The following is a 17,618-nucleotide window of genomic DNA, read 5'->3' as shown; positions in this document are numbered from 1 at the left end:
AGGTTTATGATCCTGAGCCTAATCCTTGTGGATTGACACCGAGTGAAGCAATTGCCATGTATGACTCGCGCCACAGACCTTTCGAAAACACTGTTGCTGGTGGCAAGAATACAATGAAGTTGACACACTCCTCCTACTGGTTGAGTCGTGTCAAAAAAGAGACGGATCCCGCACAGGATGTGAGTACTCAAGCCAAAATTTTGCCTTGTTTTTTTAAAATGAGGTTTTGTCACCTTATATTCATTTTGACTATTTTCTTAAAGGCTGGTGATGAAGCTGTCAATGCACCCAAGAGGATTAAAATATTTGCTGGTGGTTTTGAGTCATATGAAGAGTACACATACATCCGGGGAAGAGGTATGCATCCTGTGTCTTCTTAATATTAATTTTGATTGAATCTCAATGACCTCTAATTTTTCTGACTGTTTATCTTTTCTCCTTGTTATTTTGCTCCCTAGGTCGAGGTCGCTATGTTTGTGGGGAGTGTGGAATAAGATGCAAGAAACCATCCATGTTAAAGAAACATATTCGCACTCATACAGATGTTCGGCCTTTTACTTGTAGACATTGCAGCTTCAGGTAATTAAATCAATGTATTTTTTGCTACTTTGTCAGTTTTTTCTTCAATTTCCTAATGTGGTTTTTCTTTTTTCCAGCTTCAAAACCAAAGGCAACTTAACAAAGCACATGAAATCCAAAGCACATTATAAGAAATGTGTAGAGATGAATATCATTCCAGTGCCAACTGTTGTTGACGATAGCTACATTGATGCAGCTTCTCTTGAAAGGCAACAAGCTCTTCGAGGAAATCGTGGTGAAGAAGAGGATGCGGAAGACTCTGAGGACATTGAGGATGAAGAAGACGATGATGACGAAGACGACGATGACGAAGATGATGAGGAGGATGATTATGAGGATGCGGATGGTGAGTTGTTGCTATGGATGATTTGTGCTAGAATTGTCTTAAGTATGATTTCATAAACTTACATGTCTCTTAAAATTTGAACAGAAGATATCAAAAAACGTCAAGAGCGGGAAGCTGCCAGATCACTGCTTTCTCTAGCTCAGACTCCTCATCCCTCCCCTGGGAGTGACAGAGCAAAGGAAAAAGAGGCCCGGGAAGCAGGACTTGTGGCCCCTAAAGGTGCTCGAGGGCTCAGTACATACCCTTACAGGCTATCTCCTGAGCATCCAAGAAGAATAACCTCATCTATTCCCGGTACTCCAACTCTTTCTGCAATAAGTGAGCACAAGGAAAGAGAGAAGGTAAGGTTGAAATGACTGAAGAAATATTTATTCGTCCATTTACGCCAAATTTTCTCATCTCAATTTACATTGTTACTCTTAGGTATCTCACAACACTGGACTTGCACGAGATATTCACGAACAAGGTGTCTATGTGGAAGATGGAACCAAGCCCTTGGCAGAGCTGAATATAGGAGATGGACATCAGCGTTACTATTTCCCATCTAGTCGTGATGTTGGAGGTGGCAGTGCCATAGTTTCAGATTCCATCAAAGAAGAGTCCAATGAATCTGAAACCCAAGCTACAGGGGACTTAGTGAATGGTGATGACAACTCCAGTCAAGTTAAATTGGGTACTACAAGCAGAAGAATGCCTTCTTTGCTAAAACCAATGCAATTGTCAGTCGCTCCTCGTACTCCCACTACACCTATATCAGAAATACTTACTCCTGTGTCAGAACCTGCCTTTTTACTGGCATCTTTATGCAGCACAATGGAGAAACTCCCCCTCAGTTTAGCCACACCAAGGGACCCCCATCAAGATTCAGCTCTTCTCCAGACTTACTTACGTGAAAGAGCAGTGCAAGATGCTCGTGTGAAGCAGAGCCAGTATCATCCAAGGCTGCTTAAAGAGGGTGCCGATGTCCTGACTCCTGTTGGAACCCCTGGAACACCAACATCCAGTGGTACCCCAACTTTATCATATTCTAATGCAATGTCTCTTGCGGACTCGGTACGCAACTCTTCATGTACAACAACTTTCACTTCCGTCTCCCAGCTGGTCTCATCTCACATCAGTACCAGTTGTCAAGAAAGTGCCATCCCAAGGCCTCCACCTCTTGTATGGGCTCTGCAGAAATCTGTGAAAGCCAGTGAAATTGATTTGAAACTACCAAACTCTTGTGCCAATACTGTAGAGACTTTAGGCCAGAGTAACACAAATGCCAATGTTGGAGGTGTGTCAAGTATATCATATGTGGCGACTCTACCTGCATCTCCTGTGTCTGTGAAGCAAGAAACTGTTCTGTCACCTGTCAAGCCTTTGACAACATTAGCCTCCCTGCATTCCATCTCATCTGTAAAACTGGTGGATGCCATGAGTTCCAGGTCTAGAGAAAATAGTGAGACAGATGCTGGAGCAGATACGCATCATCATGCTGCACAAGGTGTTGATGCAAGCTCAACACAGGATGTCAAGCCTGAAGCTCTGGTTCCATCGCAACCAAGTGATGATAAAAACAATTCAACTCAATCTGTGATAGCCATTGTGTCATCAAGTGGAAGTGACACAGTATTGTCATCTGCAAAGCCTACTGATGAGGTGGCACTTCCCATCTCCACAACTGGATCTCTTCTGTCTTCGAACAGTGTTATAGTTGCCTCCTCTGGCACTTCTTCCCCTCCCCCTCCTTCAACCAATCTAATCAAAAAACCCAAGGCAGAGTTCATGCCCCCATCCAGTGGCCCTGCACCCAGCTATGTCAGGTAGAGTTTGTTTTTAAGATGTTCTCTCTGCTTATTTTAGTTGTTAATGTGACATGAATGTTCACATATTTGTTCTGTTCTGTAGTGTTACTGAAGATGGAAGAAGTAAATGCACCATCTGCAACAAAGTATTTTCAAAGCCAAGTCAGTTGCATCTTCATGTCAACATACATTATTTTGAACGTCCATACCGCTGTGATGCTTGCGCAGTTTCTTTCCGAACACGGGGCCATCTTCAGAAGCATGAACGATCAGTATCTCATCATAATAAGGTAAAATATATTGAGTACACTCATAAACAAACCATAGATCTAATATTTAATACTGTTATTGATATCATTCTTCTCTCTATAGGTGAGCATGAATTCTACATTTGGGACACCAACAACTACTAATCCGAGGCCTTACAAATGTGATGACTGCAAAAGTGCATTCCGTATACATGGACATCTTGCAAAGCATCTTCGATCAAAGATGCACATTATGAAACTAGAATGTGTTGGCAAATTGCCATTTGGCACTTACGCTGAGATTGAACGCTCCGGTGTCAATATCAATGAAGTTGATACTACTGACTGTGATAGTTCTCTTGAAAGTTTATTGGTGAGTTCATTGATACAAGCATTTTCCCTGATCCTGTGTCAATATTTTTAGATTTTGTCTAAAAAGTGTAATTTCTATTTTGCTTTTCTTTTTGTTTTAGGTATTAGCTAAAAAACTATGTGAAAAGGATCCCACAAAGTTAAACCAGTGGAAGCAGCCAGAAACAACAGCTAGTGACATAGAGGAGTCTTCTGATGAAGGAGAACCTATCATGTTTCATGGCATCCCATTCCCAGATGTTGTTGATACAGGAGAAGAGGACAACACTCCTCAACAAGAAGTCCAGAACCAGACATCCCAAGTGCCACCACCCCAGCCACCTCAACAATCTACTCAACAGCCGCCTCAACATTCAACCCAGCAACCATCCCAACAACCACTTCAACAATCAACTCTACAACCATCTCAGCAACAGTCTCAACAGCAACAATCTTCTCAACAACAAACACAAGCTCCTCAGCAGCAGCTTCCAGTGCAGCCAGCTCCATCCGTTGTAACTTCCCACCAGTCCATGAAAAATTTTGTGAAGCAAGATCAAGGTGTGCCTAGAAACAACACTACAGCTGCAGCGGCGGCAGCGGCAGCAGTTGCAGCAGCTGCAGTTGTGGCTGCAGCCTCTGCTCCAGGTGCTCGCATATTCCCTTCGTCACATTATCCAGCTCCTGGATCGAACGGATTGCCTAGCTTCGTGAATACTGTAACAAAGATGGATTTGCAGTCAGATAAAGTGCCTTTTCCAGGATCGTCAGTAGGCCTAACAAAAGATGGTAATAATAGTGGTATGAATAAAAACAACTATAGCTTTCCAGCCCCTGCTGATCTAAAATTTAGATCACTGAATGGTCAATGCATAATGCTTAGCAGGAGTACTCTTTTCCCGCAAGAAACAGAACCAGGTGTACTTGATAGGAGATTAGGACATCAAGAAGGAGCTCATGAATTGCAAGAGAAGACAGACAGCAGGTCTAGTGTGTGTGAAGTGCCTAACAAGACTGATTTAGTATATGGAGAACAGTCTCTTCACCCACCTGCCAACAGGTGACCAGGAGATAAAGCTTTGCTCAAATTTTGTGTCATTCTTCTCTGTTTCCTCCTTAACATAATGTGAGATGCTCATCACGAGAACTGCTTTGGTTTTGAGACACTAAGTGAAAAGACAGCCTCTCCATCACTTTTAGTATATAATTAAGCCCTACATATGATAAGTAAAGAAAATCAGGAAGCATTGAGGCTTTCAGGTTTATCATTGAATTTTATGGTAGTTGATGCAGTAGCGACAGTGAATGACTGTGGTACTAGGAGAGTGGCAAGGCAAGGGACATTTGCTTGTGATGTGATAGATTAGTGAAAATTAGGTAGTGTTTATTCCATAAATTTTTACCTTAAATAATTTTTTTTTTTTTTTTGTTATTGTCAAATTTTTATGGGCGACTCAAAATTTTACACAAACTGTATTTGCTTTTGAGGGTGTACATAATTTAAATGTAATTTTTTCCCCCCTTTTGAAAAGGCACAGAACATATCATGTATCTTTTGTGATATCTGTGCATTTCTATTGAGCAGTTGCCTGATTTTAAGGATTTGGTCTCTATCATAGTCAACTCAGCTTAAGATGATTTGCCTCTTTACTTCCCTTATACTTCTCAATTTTGACTTCAAGTAGCCCTGTATCGTGTAAATTATGTGCCAATCTCCGATTAATGTAACATTTAGTAAGACTGAAACAGAAGTTTCACATTAAAAGGTTTTGAAAGACCTTTTTCTATTTCTTCTGCAAAAATGCAACTCAAAAGGAAAGTTAGGCTATCAATAGAAAATTATCCCTGTGAGCAACTGAGTTAGATCGACCAAAGAGCATATCATGTATACAGATCATGTACATCAATCATTAATTTTTCTCCTTTGTGCTTCATGCTGAAATGAGATAAAGCAGTTGCTCAACAACTGCTTTTGTCTAAATGATTTTGAATGGTTAGTTAAATTGCTGAAGCCATTCATCATTCATTGTCATCGTTGCATTTCTGTGACAGTGGCTAATCCAGGAACAAATATTGGTCCACGTTAACTGATAGTGTTATCAAGCAAGCTTAACAAAAAGCTTTTTCAAAAGTAAGTTGTGGAAAGTTATGTTAACCTATCCACCCTTGAATTGCCTAAGAATATTACACATCAGCAGGACCAAGAAATTAATCACTAATTTTCTTCTAAATACTGTTTGATTGAACCAGTTGTGAATTTCTTCTTGTCTGCAAGTGATTTGCTTAACTATATTATGCCAGAGCTTCCATTTTACATATCTCATGCAAGAACTTTATTGTATTCCAAGTGAATGGTCAGATTGCCAACCCTTAGCTTGTTTAAGTTACGAAATTTTACTCGGCTTATCATTCGAGGTCTTCATGCCCAGTTAGGATTTACTGCTTTTTCGAATTTTTGTCATGTTGACCCAAGAAACTGAGTTTGTTTAGACTAGCTCATCAAATTTCCTTCAAAATTATTATTTTTGTATGTTTTATTAAGATCATAGTAGCCTGTACTATGTAATAGTAAGGTCAGTTAAAAATGATTTTTCTTCATCTCCCTATCTAAAGAGTACCTGCTTTAGTTTGTACCTTTCTTAGTTAAGGTCAAACCCAATAGTTAACCAGTTCCTTTCCCAATCCTCTTTAGTTTCTTTGTTAATTTCTTTTTTTCTGTTTTTTTTTTTTTTTTAATTGCTTGATTTTGTGATCAGCATAAGCTCAATGAATTTGTAAAAAATGTACGTACATTTTTGGGTGTTGCCGAATGCTTGCAAATGGATTTTTGCAATGTTTTGTTCAATTGTGTATTTTGGCTTTGCCTTAAAACTGATGTATTTTAGAAACATGTGATCTGTTGCTGAACTGCATGTGTGTAGAGATTCCTCTTTAATGTCATAAGTCATATTTATAAAAGTGGCATTAGAAGTAATGGCTCCCTAGTAGCTTTGTGTCTGACACGCATACAAAATTTTGTGATTGGGAACAAATTGTCTGCCTCACAGTGCAAGTTATTATAATGTATTTATGTGTAGAAACATAGGCCAGCAGCATTTTTGTTTTGTACATATGTATCTATATATTTGTATATATACACACATATATACATATGCATATACATAGGAAGTTAAAGAGAAAATTGTGAGTATTCATTGTCACTGACGCAATGGATTTCTTTTGGTGTGTTGTAGTGAACACATGCTTTTTGTCTGTGACATCTGTGTCCAATGAAACAAATGACTGATCATTAGTATGAACTTTATTTAAATCCCACCCATCAATAACTTTTAAATCACACCCTTCTTCTGTTGTCTAGAGAAATTTGTACATCACAGGACATTGTCATTCTTCAAATATAAAGAACAGCAACTTGCTAGGAGGCTCTTGGTCTTGCATATTAACGAGCATCGAACACGACCACTGGATAAATAGTTCAGGAAAAACCCATGGTTTCAATGGAGACAGAAATATGCTGAGACAAAAAAATCAGAACATCAACAACAGTTTACAAGCAGTAACTAAAAGGAATTTGATACAGTAACTAATAAAAGTGAAAAACGATGATTAGATGACAGAAACATGTGATTGTTCCTGGCAACAAAGATTCTCATGAGAGTATTTATAGCAAAAACAAAACCTTGTTAAAATTGCAAAGACAAAATTTGACGAATCTTTCAAGACCATTATGTAGAGAGAGAGAGGTTCTAAATTACTGCCTTTGCGATAGGCGCTAAGCGGCCCTGGGATGAGACTTGGACGGAAATACAATTACAGAACTAATAAACTGCTGGTCAACTCTTATGACATCTGATGAAATGGGAAAGGGTTCGGAGGTGCAATAGCGTCGCAAAAAGGATACATCGTTTAGTTCTCTTCTTGTACATAATTCGGTAACCACATTCTCTGCATCTGATAGGATCTCGGGGACGAATTTCGTTTTCATGGTGGCATTCTGAAAAATCAAAAACCGCAATATGAATACACCAAAATTAGTTTTAACAGTTTGAGAGAATAGTAGGGATAAGAGCTCACCTCCACAAATGTACACCATAGGCGTCTTCACAGCTGTTTCTTTATTCTGCTCCATTGGAGATTAATGACGCAAGAAGAATATCTACACAAAATAATGACAGGAAGCAGATCTTAGAAAATATAGAATTTGAAAAACCGGGAAAGATAGGTTAGGCTACATTACATTACAAGGATCATGCCTAAATGTTCGAAAGTGCTCTTAAGATAAGGAAAAACAGAAGGAAAATTGACAATTTTCAGCTGCGAACCCCTACTTTGACGATACATGGAATTATGGCTACATGACATCAAAATGAAAATAATAATGAAAATAATAAAAATATCTAACCTTAAACGCGTAAGTCAAACATAAACACGCTCTTTTGAGTTTGGGCCTTCAACTTCCCCCTCCATCAAGTATAGCTCGTCTACACTACCGATGCCTTTACAAAAAGTTGGATCAGCACTATTCGGAAGCTCCTAATAAGGTTTTGGGAGTGGGGAAGACGAGTTTCCTGATTCAATGAAGTTTTCGCAAAAGGTATAGCCACTGAAAGCAGCTGAACATCAACTTAAAGTGGTATAAAACCAGGTACCGATTCGTTTCTCATATTATGGGGTCTCCTCACATCAAGCGTGCTGTGCTTATCCCCACCTCCAATGGGCGATTTGGTTTCGGTACGGGGTGCAGGGTGCAGGTGCGAACTGTGGCGTCCGTCGTGTCTTGTACACGTAGGTTACCGGCCAGGTGAGAAATGACAGATGGAAATTACATATTGTCATCACTTGTTAACATTCAAGGACTGGAAACTTTAAAAGTTACATTCAAAGTCTAATTTTCATCCTCTTTCTTTGTTGTACACTCCACGGTTTTGTTTCATAGCAGTAGTAAGGTAGTCAATATGGTACATTTTATCAGGTTATGTAGTTGTGATTTGCTGCTCATATACAAAAATATTCAAATTTAGTCCATTTTCTAAACAGAATTATTATTCATCCAACCTTTATAGATGTTGTCATTTTTTTTCTTGCGTGCGGAGAAGAATATGTTTTTGATTATGTTTAATTCTTCTGCTCATCTGTTTGTTGCTGGACCTTGACAGAATAAATAATCATGATTATATTGTGTATTTCAGCCTCAAGATGTTGGTGGCTTCGTATTTGGGTCTCCTTTTAAGCCTTTTCGCCCTGAGCAATGCTCAGCAAAGGATAGCTCCTGGTGTTAACCCTCAACAGTACCAGGTGAGCTGGATGTGAGGCAACATGATGTCTTTTGGTACTAAGCTGTTACGCTGTAAACCATTTAGAAATTCCTTCTTACTCTCTTATCTGCATTTCCGTATCCTTACAAAACTTCCGCTCTAGTTGTCTAAATTTCACCTGTTTATGTTTACTCTTGAAGTTCATGAGTTGTTGTAGCATCTTCTCTACCATATTGCTGTATTTTATGTCTCTTTCCTCTATATCCTTTTATTTGTTTTGTCTTTTTTAACCATTGCATTGTGTAATCTATGTCTGTGTGAGTGCTTTCATGCTTGCTCGTGCTTTGCCAGGATCCAATGCAACATGTTCCTCAGCACATACCTCAGCAGCAAATGCACATGCAACAAGTTCCCCAAATGCAGGTGCGCTCGCTTGGCCATTATTGTTCCTTTTTTGAATTTTCATGTTTCTCTGTTGTTAAAATGACATTTCTGTCATTTAATTTCATTCAAAAATTGTTTGTGAAATTTTAAGAAAAATTAATGGGTTTTTTTAAGGAGGTTTTTCATATTTTACCATGCTGTTCTTTTCTTCATATTTCAGCAAGTTCCTCAACAACAGTACCAGGTGCCACAGCAAGTTCATCACCAACAAGTTCCCGTCCAAAACATGCAGCAACCGCAGCATGTGCAACACCATGGGCAGCCGGTCCAGCAGCATGGACAGCCCCATGGTCATCACCCTCAGGCCCAAATCCTGAATGCTGCCAACATTGCTCAAGAAAAGCAGTAAGTTTTAAACAATTTTTTAGTGTTTTCTCATGATACCAGGCAGAGCGAGAACTCAAGGCCCAAGAGCCCAAGTTTAAAAACGTTCTATTATTGATTGAATTATGGATTATTGGTAATTGATTTAAACAATGTTTAGAAGCATGCAAGTAATGCTGGGCCGATAGGATCTTAATCAGTGTTCAGCCAGCAGAAGAGACAAGATGAAGGGTCCGTTTGTACTGATACAAGTTAACACTCAGGTGTACAAATTATGAAGGAAAATTGACTTTTTCCTGAAATGATTGCCTTAAATTTGTTTCAGTAACCATCAATGTCCTTGATTCTTTTTAGACATTTAACATTTACGGCATCAATTTCCCCCTTTCTGAAATACACTGTTAGGTTGAATCCCCATAACCAAACCCCTCATCTCCAGATATGGTGTTGGTGTGGTTGGAACTCCATCATATGGCTTTGCCAATTGAAGTTTAAGATTAAGTTCAAGTTAAAGAATTATGGCTCAGCGATCATTATTTGATGAATATTTGCACAGGCATATTCAAGATCATATGGAAGTTCCGATTGATACATCGAAGATGACCGATCAAGAGCTACAATTCCATTATTTCAAGATGCATGATGCCGATAACAACAACAAATTAGATGGATGTGAACTCATTAAATCTCTAATTCACTGGCATGGTAAGTGTGCATTTATCAGTCATACAATAAATATTGAGTTTGAGAATGTGCTACTTAAGAAATAAGAAAGAAAAGTATCCGAGTTGCTTCAGAGTGTTTTGCTTGCAAAAACAACATTTTAAATTTCTAACAGGGGTGTCTTGTTCTTTAAAAACTTTTCTTCTAATTTACTACCCCCATGTTAAATTTAAGTTCAATTACTAGTAAATGCTTCTTGCATTAGCTTTTGTGCCGTCCACTGATTGCCAAGTGTTGTCTGCTTTTTTTTTATGAGCATTGTGTGTCATTTTGTTTATATGTATGTGTGTGTGCTCGGGGAAACAGAACAGGGACATAAGGAGCCTGCTGCACAACATGCCCATCCCCCACCCCAAGAGAAGATCTTCAAAGATGACGAGCTCATAGCCCTCATTGATCCTATCATGAATATGGATGATGCTGATGGAGATGGTTTCATTGACTACCCGGAATTTGTTCGTGCTCAGAACAAGGCTGCCGCTGCTGGTGCCAATGCACCTCGAACATAAACCCCATAATAACCAGCGCATCAGCAAGGTGATTTACCAAATTTTCGTAAATTTATGCACTTGTAGTATTTTTTTGTGTAGACATTAATTTCTGGGGACAAGGATATTATTTTCCTGTAGATGTTGTATCCATGTGGTGAAATTTTTAGCAATGGCGCGTGGTGTCCTAGAACTGATCTTTTCTGTATCTTTTCTGGAATTCCTCCTTTCCCTTTCCACTTCTTTTTCCCAAATTCTGACCAATTTTCCCAATTTCATTTGTTATTTTTTATTTTCAGTTGAGCTGAAGTTTGCCTTGGTTCCTTCAGTAGCATGCAATGTTGGGGAGGCTTGGCATGTCTTAAAATAATAATGTGATTCTTTGTTATTTTGAGCATTAACTCTTTGTCTTGAGCTTTGTTTTGCCCCTAAAGTGCCTTAAAATGCTTTCTGTGTTCACAATGTTTGTTATGGAATGTTGCTAACAAATTTTGTTTTTCTTCTGGGTCTCCTCTTTAGAACAAGATGCAGCAGATGCAGGCCATTCTCATGAAGACTCACATCATCCACCCCCATCTCATCCTGACTCTGCGCTTGAAGAAATGGTGGATCCAATTCTTCAGCAGATGGACAAAAATGGAGACGGTTTTATTGAGTGGCATGAGTTCAAAAGTGTCAACCAGTAAATGACTTGAATTTCGGAGGCCCATCCACACAAGAGACAACATTCTGCTTGTTGCTTTTCAATTTTTAGTCATTTCAAAACATTCATGCCAAAATATCAGCTAATTTAAAGATGGTTTCAAGATTTCCTTTCAGTTGTAGTTTTGTTCAGACCTATCTTTTCTTCATTTTCGATAGAAACAAATTTGCATGTTCAACAAAAATAGTCATTGCAAGAAATACTTACTGATTATCTTTAACCTCATTTGTTAACATGGTGTTATGACCCACACCATGTGCTTAGGCCAAAGTTTTCCCATCATCAAAAGTATTTCCATGATTATTATCTTAAGGTTATTGCCGTGATCGGGCAAGGTGCAGCTTTTCATGAATTATAGTAATCATATCATGTTCAGTTGATTTCTATGAATGAATATGCTATTAAGAATGAACTAAGACTCACCATGTGAAGTGAGGAAAATCCTGCAATTGTAAGTGTGTGTGTGTGTGTGTGTGTGAGTGTATGTATCTGTGCGTCGTTGTTGTTCAAAGTCTAACTCCCCCTTTCCCCTTTTTTTTTGTTTTTTTTTTTTTTGTTTTGAACTTTTGTTTCTGGTTGAATGTTCAAACATGATGTTTCAAAAGAGTTATAGATATATTCTAAAGGAGTTAAGAGGGGATCTCGCATGTTCATATGTGCTAGGTGACTGAATTGTGAGAGAAAAATGAATTGCTATCTGGCCAGTTACTCTGTTACGTATATTTTTATTTTACAATTTAACTACTGTATTACCTTGAATGTATCTTAGCCACACTTGGTTTGAACTGAAAACAGGGTACCCTGATGGCTTAATATTTGATGATTTTTAATGTGTGGTGTGGAAGTTTATTATCAGTAAGATCATTTATGGACGACACTAAAGGTTGTGTTGGCAAATGAACTTGTAAATATCACAGTTTATCATTCCTGCTGTGCGTGTTAAATACTTTGTCATACTCTTGCATCCATTTTGAAATGCATATTGATTGTGTCATTGTAATTGTCAATGGCATGCCAATTATTTTTAGATAGATGTACGTGTTAAGTGCAAAGTGTTTGCTCCATGTACAGTATTATAAAATGTTTTCTTTTAAGTTAAAGACTGAGCTCAAACTTAAGGTTAACTCTTCATTAAGATCCTTGCTTCTATGTTAGCTTTGTGTCAATTTTATGAACAATTCCAAACCATTTTTAGTCTTTCCCTTGCCCTTTTCTTTAAAATGACTCACAGGTGTTGGTTGTTTGCATTCTTCAATGTCTTGTTGACTGTTAAAAATGCCGTAAATTTACTTATTCCCCCACTCCATTTAATATTATGTGTATTTTATGGGCCCAGTCTTAATGTGCGTTGTCTTTTTGCTACCATTGATCAATTGCGTCTGACTAAATCCACAGGAAAAGTGATGTACATGGTGGTAAACAAAAAATTATCTGTAAATATTTCTGTTTTATTGATGTTGTGATTGTAGCTAGAAAAAGCTGATAGTAATTTACACATTCCATGTAAAATCTGCATAATTTCTTTTTAGCTCTCAGAGCTTTGTTACATATTTTTCAAGTCTACTTGTGAAAATGAAAGTGTGTTTCATGTTGTGTGCTTTGTGTGTCCATTAATGATAAGTCTGTTTCTCAAAGACAACTAGATGTTGAATTGATTTCATCTTCCTTGTCATACTTTCTCTAAGCTCTAACACAGTAAAATTTGTTTCCAAGCCTAATGTAAAATGAAAAAAAAAATAATTTTGTTCTGTGAGACAGTCTTTGGTACCATGATATATTTTTCAGACTTCACTGCTCAAGATTTCTATGGAAGGCTAGTGCTGAATTTTTTGAGGTTGTGTACTACTTTTTGTGTATGTTTTGTTGTAAATGTTGTATTCTCTCTTCCAACTGACTTTTTTCCCTTTGAATGAATGAGTGTGTGCATGTTATTAGAATTTGGTTCTATATAATGAAATTTTTGAATGGAATAATAAATGAATATTGTTTGTTACAATTTTATAACACTTTATTTTCCTACTCGTTGTCAATAGTTTTAGTTGCTTGTGCTTACAAAGTACAAAAGAACATATAAGGTTGTTACAATTTGAAAAATATTCAAACAATTTCAACAAGTTGTCAAGATATAACGACATATTGCTAACCTCCACATTGAATGAAAACCCTTATTTACTATAGATAAACTAAGAACTCCACAACCTCCATTTGTTAAACAGTTTTATGGATATCCTTTAAATTAGTAGATAAGTCAAATAAAGGCATCATTGTCTCCGGAATTGAGCCTAGCTCACACATCGCAAAGGTGACAAATCATTCCTCCAGATAGACTCTTTAAGCACAGTTTCCAGAAGAACAATTTTTTGTTACTGTACTTTTTCCCCTTGCCTACCCTGTAACACAGGCACCTTGCACTGAACGACACTGCTTATGTGCTGGGAAGAAATGTCATTCTTACATGGTGGTTTTTGAAAACCTCTCAAGATCGGCTATGAATTCTTGTTGTCTACAGATGCTCTAATGTAGTGGCATTGTCATAAACTAGTAAAAACAATCAAAATACACTACAACATGAGCAGGACCTATCACAGAATGCATTTTGCTTTATTGCAATAACAGTACCTCCATACACAAAATGACTCTTATTTTCTAAATTATTGCTTTTAGCTGTGGCACACTACAATGTACTCCATGGTACATAATAAATTTATCCGGTACTTCATTGAAGAACAAAAATTGTCAGCCTTTCTGCAATGTCAGAATTATTGTTTACTTTATAAACTATAGTGGAAAACTGCTCTCAATTATGGGAAAAATCTATTTAGATACTTCGCTGACAACATTTTATTTAAACTAGTGACAAGCTACAGACTAGGAAACGAACTACACAATACACAAAACCCAGGCATGTCTATCACAAATAAACAGTTCTAGCAGATCCACAACAAAAGGTACAACTGGTAAAGGGGATGGGGCCTTCAAATTTTTAAACATAACATTCAAAAATTGGTCCTTTTTGCCCTCACCAATGGTCAACTTTGTAATCCGTGCTTATTGTTAAAATAACATGTCACCTCTCTTTACATGAAGATAATAACTCCAATTGAGTTGGTACACTTCCTACAGGAAAAATACCCTCAAATCTCCTGTACATCCTTGATATGTGCAATCACATGACTAGCATCTGCATTAGTAAAATGCCCGGAACAATACGTTACCATCCTGTCAAAAAGTTAAACAAACTTTCAAGCAAATTAAGCAACCTAGAAACACCACAAGTGCTGAGAAAATGCAATAAGGTTGTTTAGGACAGTCGTAAGAAAAACTATAAAAATGTAATACTAGTGAAAAAATGATAACAAAATAAATAAAGCAAATAAAAAAGTAAAAACGAGTACACTAAATAGGGAAAACAACGTTTGCTGTACATTTCGGCTCACAAGTAAATAACTAATGGGTGTTAATAATTGACTGCTTTGAAGTGTTGTGAAGCAAGGGAAACATGGAACACAAAAAGTAAAAATTGTCAGTCAAGCAAAACAAGATCACAAAAACATTTCTTTTAAAAATTAAAATAGTTAAAAATGACTAGAAAATTGCACTAGCCAGTAGCCAGTGTTGCCACTTTGAATCAGAACTTTCAGGTAATCTAAAATGCAATTACTGGTCTTGAGACATTATGGAAGACATAACTTAACCATCAGCCTTCACTTTAGGTGCACGTCTCCTACGCATGCCCCCAGCCATCTTCAGGAGTTCAGCATTTTCATCTGTAGTCACTGGATCTGCTTCAAGAAGGCGTCGAGGTAAGAACCAAAGGCCCAAAAGTGTCAAAGCTGGAATAGAAAGCCAGTTTGAACAATCTCGCAGTTTCTTTTCACATCACTACTTGGTTTAGAAATTAACTTACAATTGATCACACAAGGAAACAGTACATAAAAGTTGAATGTTGTTGACTGATAATACAAAGCCTCAGAGATGTAAACAAGCAGAGTCAAGACAAGTGAGCAAATTCCCATACTCACAACACTAGAAAAAGAAACCAACAGCATGAGCATTGACCCTATTACGTTTACTTCCGTTCATTTAAAGTCATGAAACTAAATTTTACTCACGGTTTGTAATGGATGTAGAGAGTACAATGAATAAGAGCTAAAGCTTTCAGAACCGAATAGGCTCCAAGAATTCTGGGAAGTGTAGAATCATCTGCCAAACCCAGATAATATAAATGTTAAAAAAATTTCTTAAAAAATAAACAGCACAAAAATGCAATAAACAGCACTTACCACGCTGTTGACTCAAATTATCTATTTTTGTGAAGGATTGTTCCCCTAGAATGGAACGCTTTTCAATAAGGCATCTTACAGCTGTTCCCATATCCATAAAAGCAATGAATGCAATCCATCCACGGAAGGCATAAAGTAGTTTCTGGTCCATTGCTTAGAGTTTTTGATGACAGAATATTCACACTAGAAAAACAGTAGGTTATGTAAACTCCAGTGGGCTCTTCTATCTGAGTTATGCTCAATTGAATATCATTCTGCTATGGTGAGGTGAGCTTTCAGTCGAAATAATCATCTGAAATAATCAAAATGTAAAGTTTGTTTAATGCAGTCTAATTCTGGGATAAGCTATGCCAAGAATGGCCCTGGTATTGACCAGAACTCGGTTTGTTTACAAAAGATACACATGCCCTTACTCGTAGTACAGTAGCAAACAACCTAAATAAAACGTCACTGCACTAAATACGAATCCCAAGTCCCGAGACCGCTCAAGAACTATTCAGAAGTGAATGAAATACTCCATTAAACCATAAACCATAAAAGTGGTATCGTCTGCAACGCCGCAGCAGAAGCCACACTTTGCCGTCTGCTGCCGGGCCGTGCCGTTGCAGGACTGCATTGCGCTATGTGCTTCAGCCGCATTCCGCTAGGGGGAGCCCGCGTCGCCCTGGAGGAAGTCGCCTTCACCTTCCTTTCCGTCCCGTCCCATGCTCACGACGTGGGGCAGGTGTCACTCAAAGTTTGGAGAAGAACGATCCAAGCCGTATTGCAATATGTGGGCCATCATCTGAGTGACGTTCAGCGCCGATGCTTCCAGCCTGCGAGGGAAACCTGTGAGGGAATTCCCCGTCGCCCGGCCCGGCATCTCGCATGCGGGCCATGCCGGCTATGCGACGCACAGTGGGGCAAAAGACCAGGGTTGTTAAAGTTAATTTTTTTGGTTATCGAGTTATCGTTAAGTTAATTTCCGACCCCTGTTAACGATAACTAGTTAACGTTAACACCTCTCGGCCACGTTATCGAGTTATCGATAAGTTACTTTTAACGATCCCAGGAATCTCCTGGAAACTCCTATACCTTATCACATAGGGATCCTGGGAATCCCAGGTGCATTACCTATCTTTATTAAATGATAAAATGAATACAATGAGGAATAGGGAGTTAAAAAGATTCAAATTGAAAATTTTACAAACTTATACTGACTGACTAGCGCGTTACTAGTGACAAGCGACGACTTACTCCCAGTACTGACTTGACTACCACTACCGTTGGGGCCGGCAGTTGGGCACGGCCGAGTGCCAGCGGCGCAAAAGTACGAACGTGAGAAACGCTTTTGCTGAAAAATTTTGCGTGCATTTCTACGTTTTGGGGGAATTAGTTACTTTAGTTAATCGATAAGTTAACCGGGATTGTGTTAACGATAACTCGATAACGATAACTGGTCTGCAAGATGTTATCGAGTTAACGTTAACCGTTAAATTAACTTATCGAAAATCGATTATCGTCGTTAATCGTTAAATTAACTTAAACAACCCTGCAAAAGACCCCTCGAGGCGGCCAACACTCTAGACGCATTTTGAGCTCTAGAGTCGATAAACAGGACTCAAAACAAACGTGCGACCCCACCAATGGATTCCCCGTTCGGACCCCAAGCCATTGGATTTTGACCGCCTCCACCGGTCGTCTGGCCGGCCTAGTGTGCGACGGGTCCACCAGGCGCGGATCCAGGGGCCGATGGAAGCGTCGCTCCTCACACAGCCGGAAGGTCGCTCTTTGCCCCTGTATGTATGCAACTTTCGCGACGTTACCCTCCTTGAACTTGAACTTGAAGGCTCGACCACAAATGGTCGTGCGCCATTTGGGGCCCCTGAACCCGTCTCTGGACCCCGTCGATCCCTTCTTCGCCGCGCAGCCCCCGGCACGACACCGGTTCAAAACAAACGGCGCGGTGTGTTCTGCCAAAACAATGGAGCGCGCGAAGGCTAAGGCCTGGCGAAGGCCCAGCACGCCCAGCCGGCGCGCATGACCGCATGACGCACGGCCGTCGCAATCCGGATAAACTTGTTTGCCGATCCGGATCGCCGCGCCGC

The 17,618-nt window shown here is 38.9% G+C and overlaps 4 protein-coding genes across 9 annotated transcripts in view; 2 read left to right on the top strand and 2 right to left on the bottom strand.

Annotated features, from left to right (window-relative positions):
- Positions 1-6,603, top strand: part of LOC117652770 (zinc finger protein 40-like) — a 40,810-nt gene extending 34,207 nt beyond the window's left edge. The window contains exons 6-14 of the mRNA XM_034397864.1: positions 3-179; positions 264-357; positions 459-579; positions 657-925; positions 1,010-1,266; positions 1,349-2,730; positions 2,816-3,002; positions 3,085-3,333; positions 3,434-6,603. Coding sequence (XP_034253755.1) covers positions 3-179; positions 264-357; positions 459-579; positions 657-925; positions 1,010-1,266; positions 1,349-2,730; positions 2,816-3,002; positions 3,085-3,333; positions 3,434-4,375 — 3,678 coding nt within the window. The 3' untranslated portion in view covers positions 4,376-6,603. The remainder of the gene's footprint in view (positions 1-2; positions 180-263; positions 358-458; positions 580-656; positions 926-1,009; positions 1,267-1,348; positions 2,731-2,815; positions 3,003-3,084; positions 3,334-3,433) is intronic.
- Positions 6,595-7,892, bottom strand: LOC117652674 (DNA-directed RNA polymerases I, II, and III subunit RPABC4). Of its 3 annotated transcripts, none has more exons than XM_034397761.1 (4): positions 7,714-7,892; positions 7,386-7,467; positions 7,213-7,305; positions 6,595-6,773 (listed from the first exon to the last, which is right to left on the bottom strand). In XM_034397761.1, the coding sequence occupies exons 2-4, from the start codon at positions 7,438-7,440 to the stop codon at positions 6,751-6,753; spliced, it is 171 nt and encodes a 56-aa protein (XP_034253652.1). In that variant the 5' UTR covers positions 7,441-7,467; positions 7,714-7,892; the 3' UTR covers positions 6,595-6,750. The 3 variants fall into 3 exon arrangements, with proteins under 3 accessions (XP_034253652.1, XP_034253654.1, XP_034253653.1); XM_034397763.1 differs by lacking the exon at positions 7,714-7,892 and adding an exon at positions 7,565-7,681; XM_034397762.1 differs by lacking the exon at positions 7,714-7,892 and adding an exon at positions 7,549-7,663.
- A 71-nt stretch (positions 7,893-7,963) lies between these two features.
- LOC117652672 (multiple coagulation factor deficiency protein 2 homolog) lies at positions 7,964-13,244 on the top strand. Of its 4 annotated transcripts, XM_034397756.1 has the most exons (7): positions 7,964-8,112; positions 8,501-8,606; positions 8,918-8,989; positions 9,171-9,355; positions 9,891-10,039; positions 10,364-10,594; positions 11,065-11,201. In XM_034397756.1, the coding sequence occupies exons 1-6, from the start codon at positions 7,979-7,981 to the stop codon at positions 10,564-10,566; spliced, it is 849 nt and encodes a 282-aa protein (XP_034253647.1). In that variant the 5' UTR covers positions 7,964-7,978; the 3' UTR covers positions 10,567-10,594; positions 11,065-11,201. The 4 variants fall into 4 exon arrangements, with proteins under 4 accessions (XP_034253647.1, XP_034253648.1, XP_034253649.1 ...); XM_034397757.1 differs by lacking the exon at positions 10,364-10,594 and having other exon boundaries at positions 11,065-13,244; XM_034397758.1 differs by lacking the exon at positions 8,918-8,989.
- On the bottom strand, positions 13,241-16,153 carry LOC117652673. The gene is made up of 5 exons (XM_034397760.1): positions 15,945-16,153; positions 15,532-15,823; positions 15,361-15,451; positions 15,156-15,274; positions 13,241-15,081 (listed from the first exon to the last, which is right to left on the bottom strand). Exons 2-5 carry the CDS (start codon positions 15,680-15,682, stop codon positions 14,939-14,941), a joined length of 504 nt encoding a protein of 167 aa, XP_034253651.1. The 5' UTR covers positions 15,683-15,823; positions 15,945-16,153; the 3' UTR covers positions 13,241-14,938.
- Between the last annotated feature and the right edge of the window lie 1,465 nt (positions 16,154-17,618).

This window comes from Thrips palmi, unplaced genomic scaffold, assembly GCF_012932325.1.
Source record: "Thrips palmi isolate BJ-2018 unplaced genomic scaffold, TpBJ-2018v1 HiC_scaffold_7, whole genome shotgun sequence".
NCBI classification, from domain to species: domain Eukaryota; kingdom Metazoa; phylum Arthropoda; class Insecta; order Thysanoptera; family Thripidae; genus Thrips; species Thrips palmi.
The sequence above is the reverse complement of the archived record's forward strand: the minus strand, read 5'-3'. Positions and strand labels throughout refer to the sequence as shown.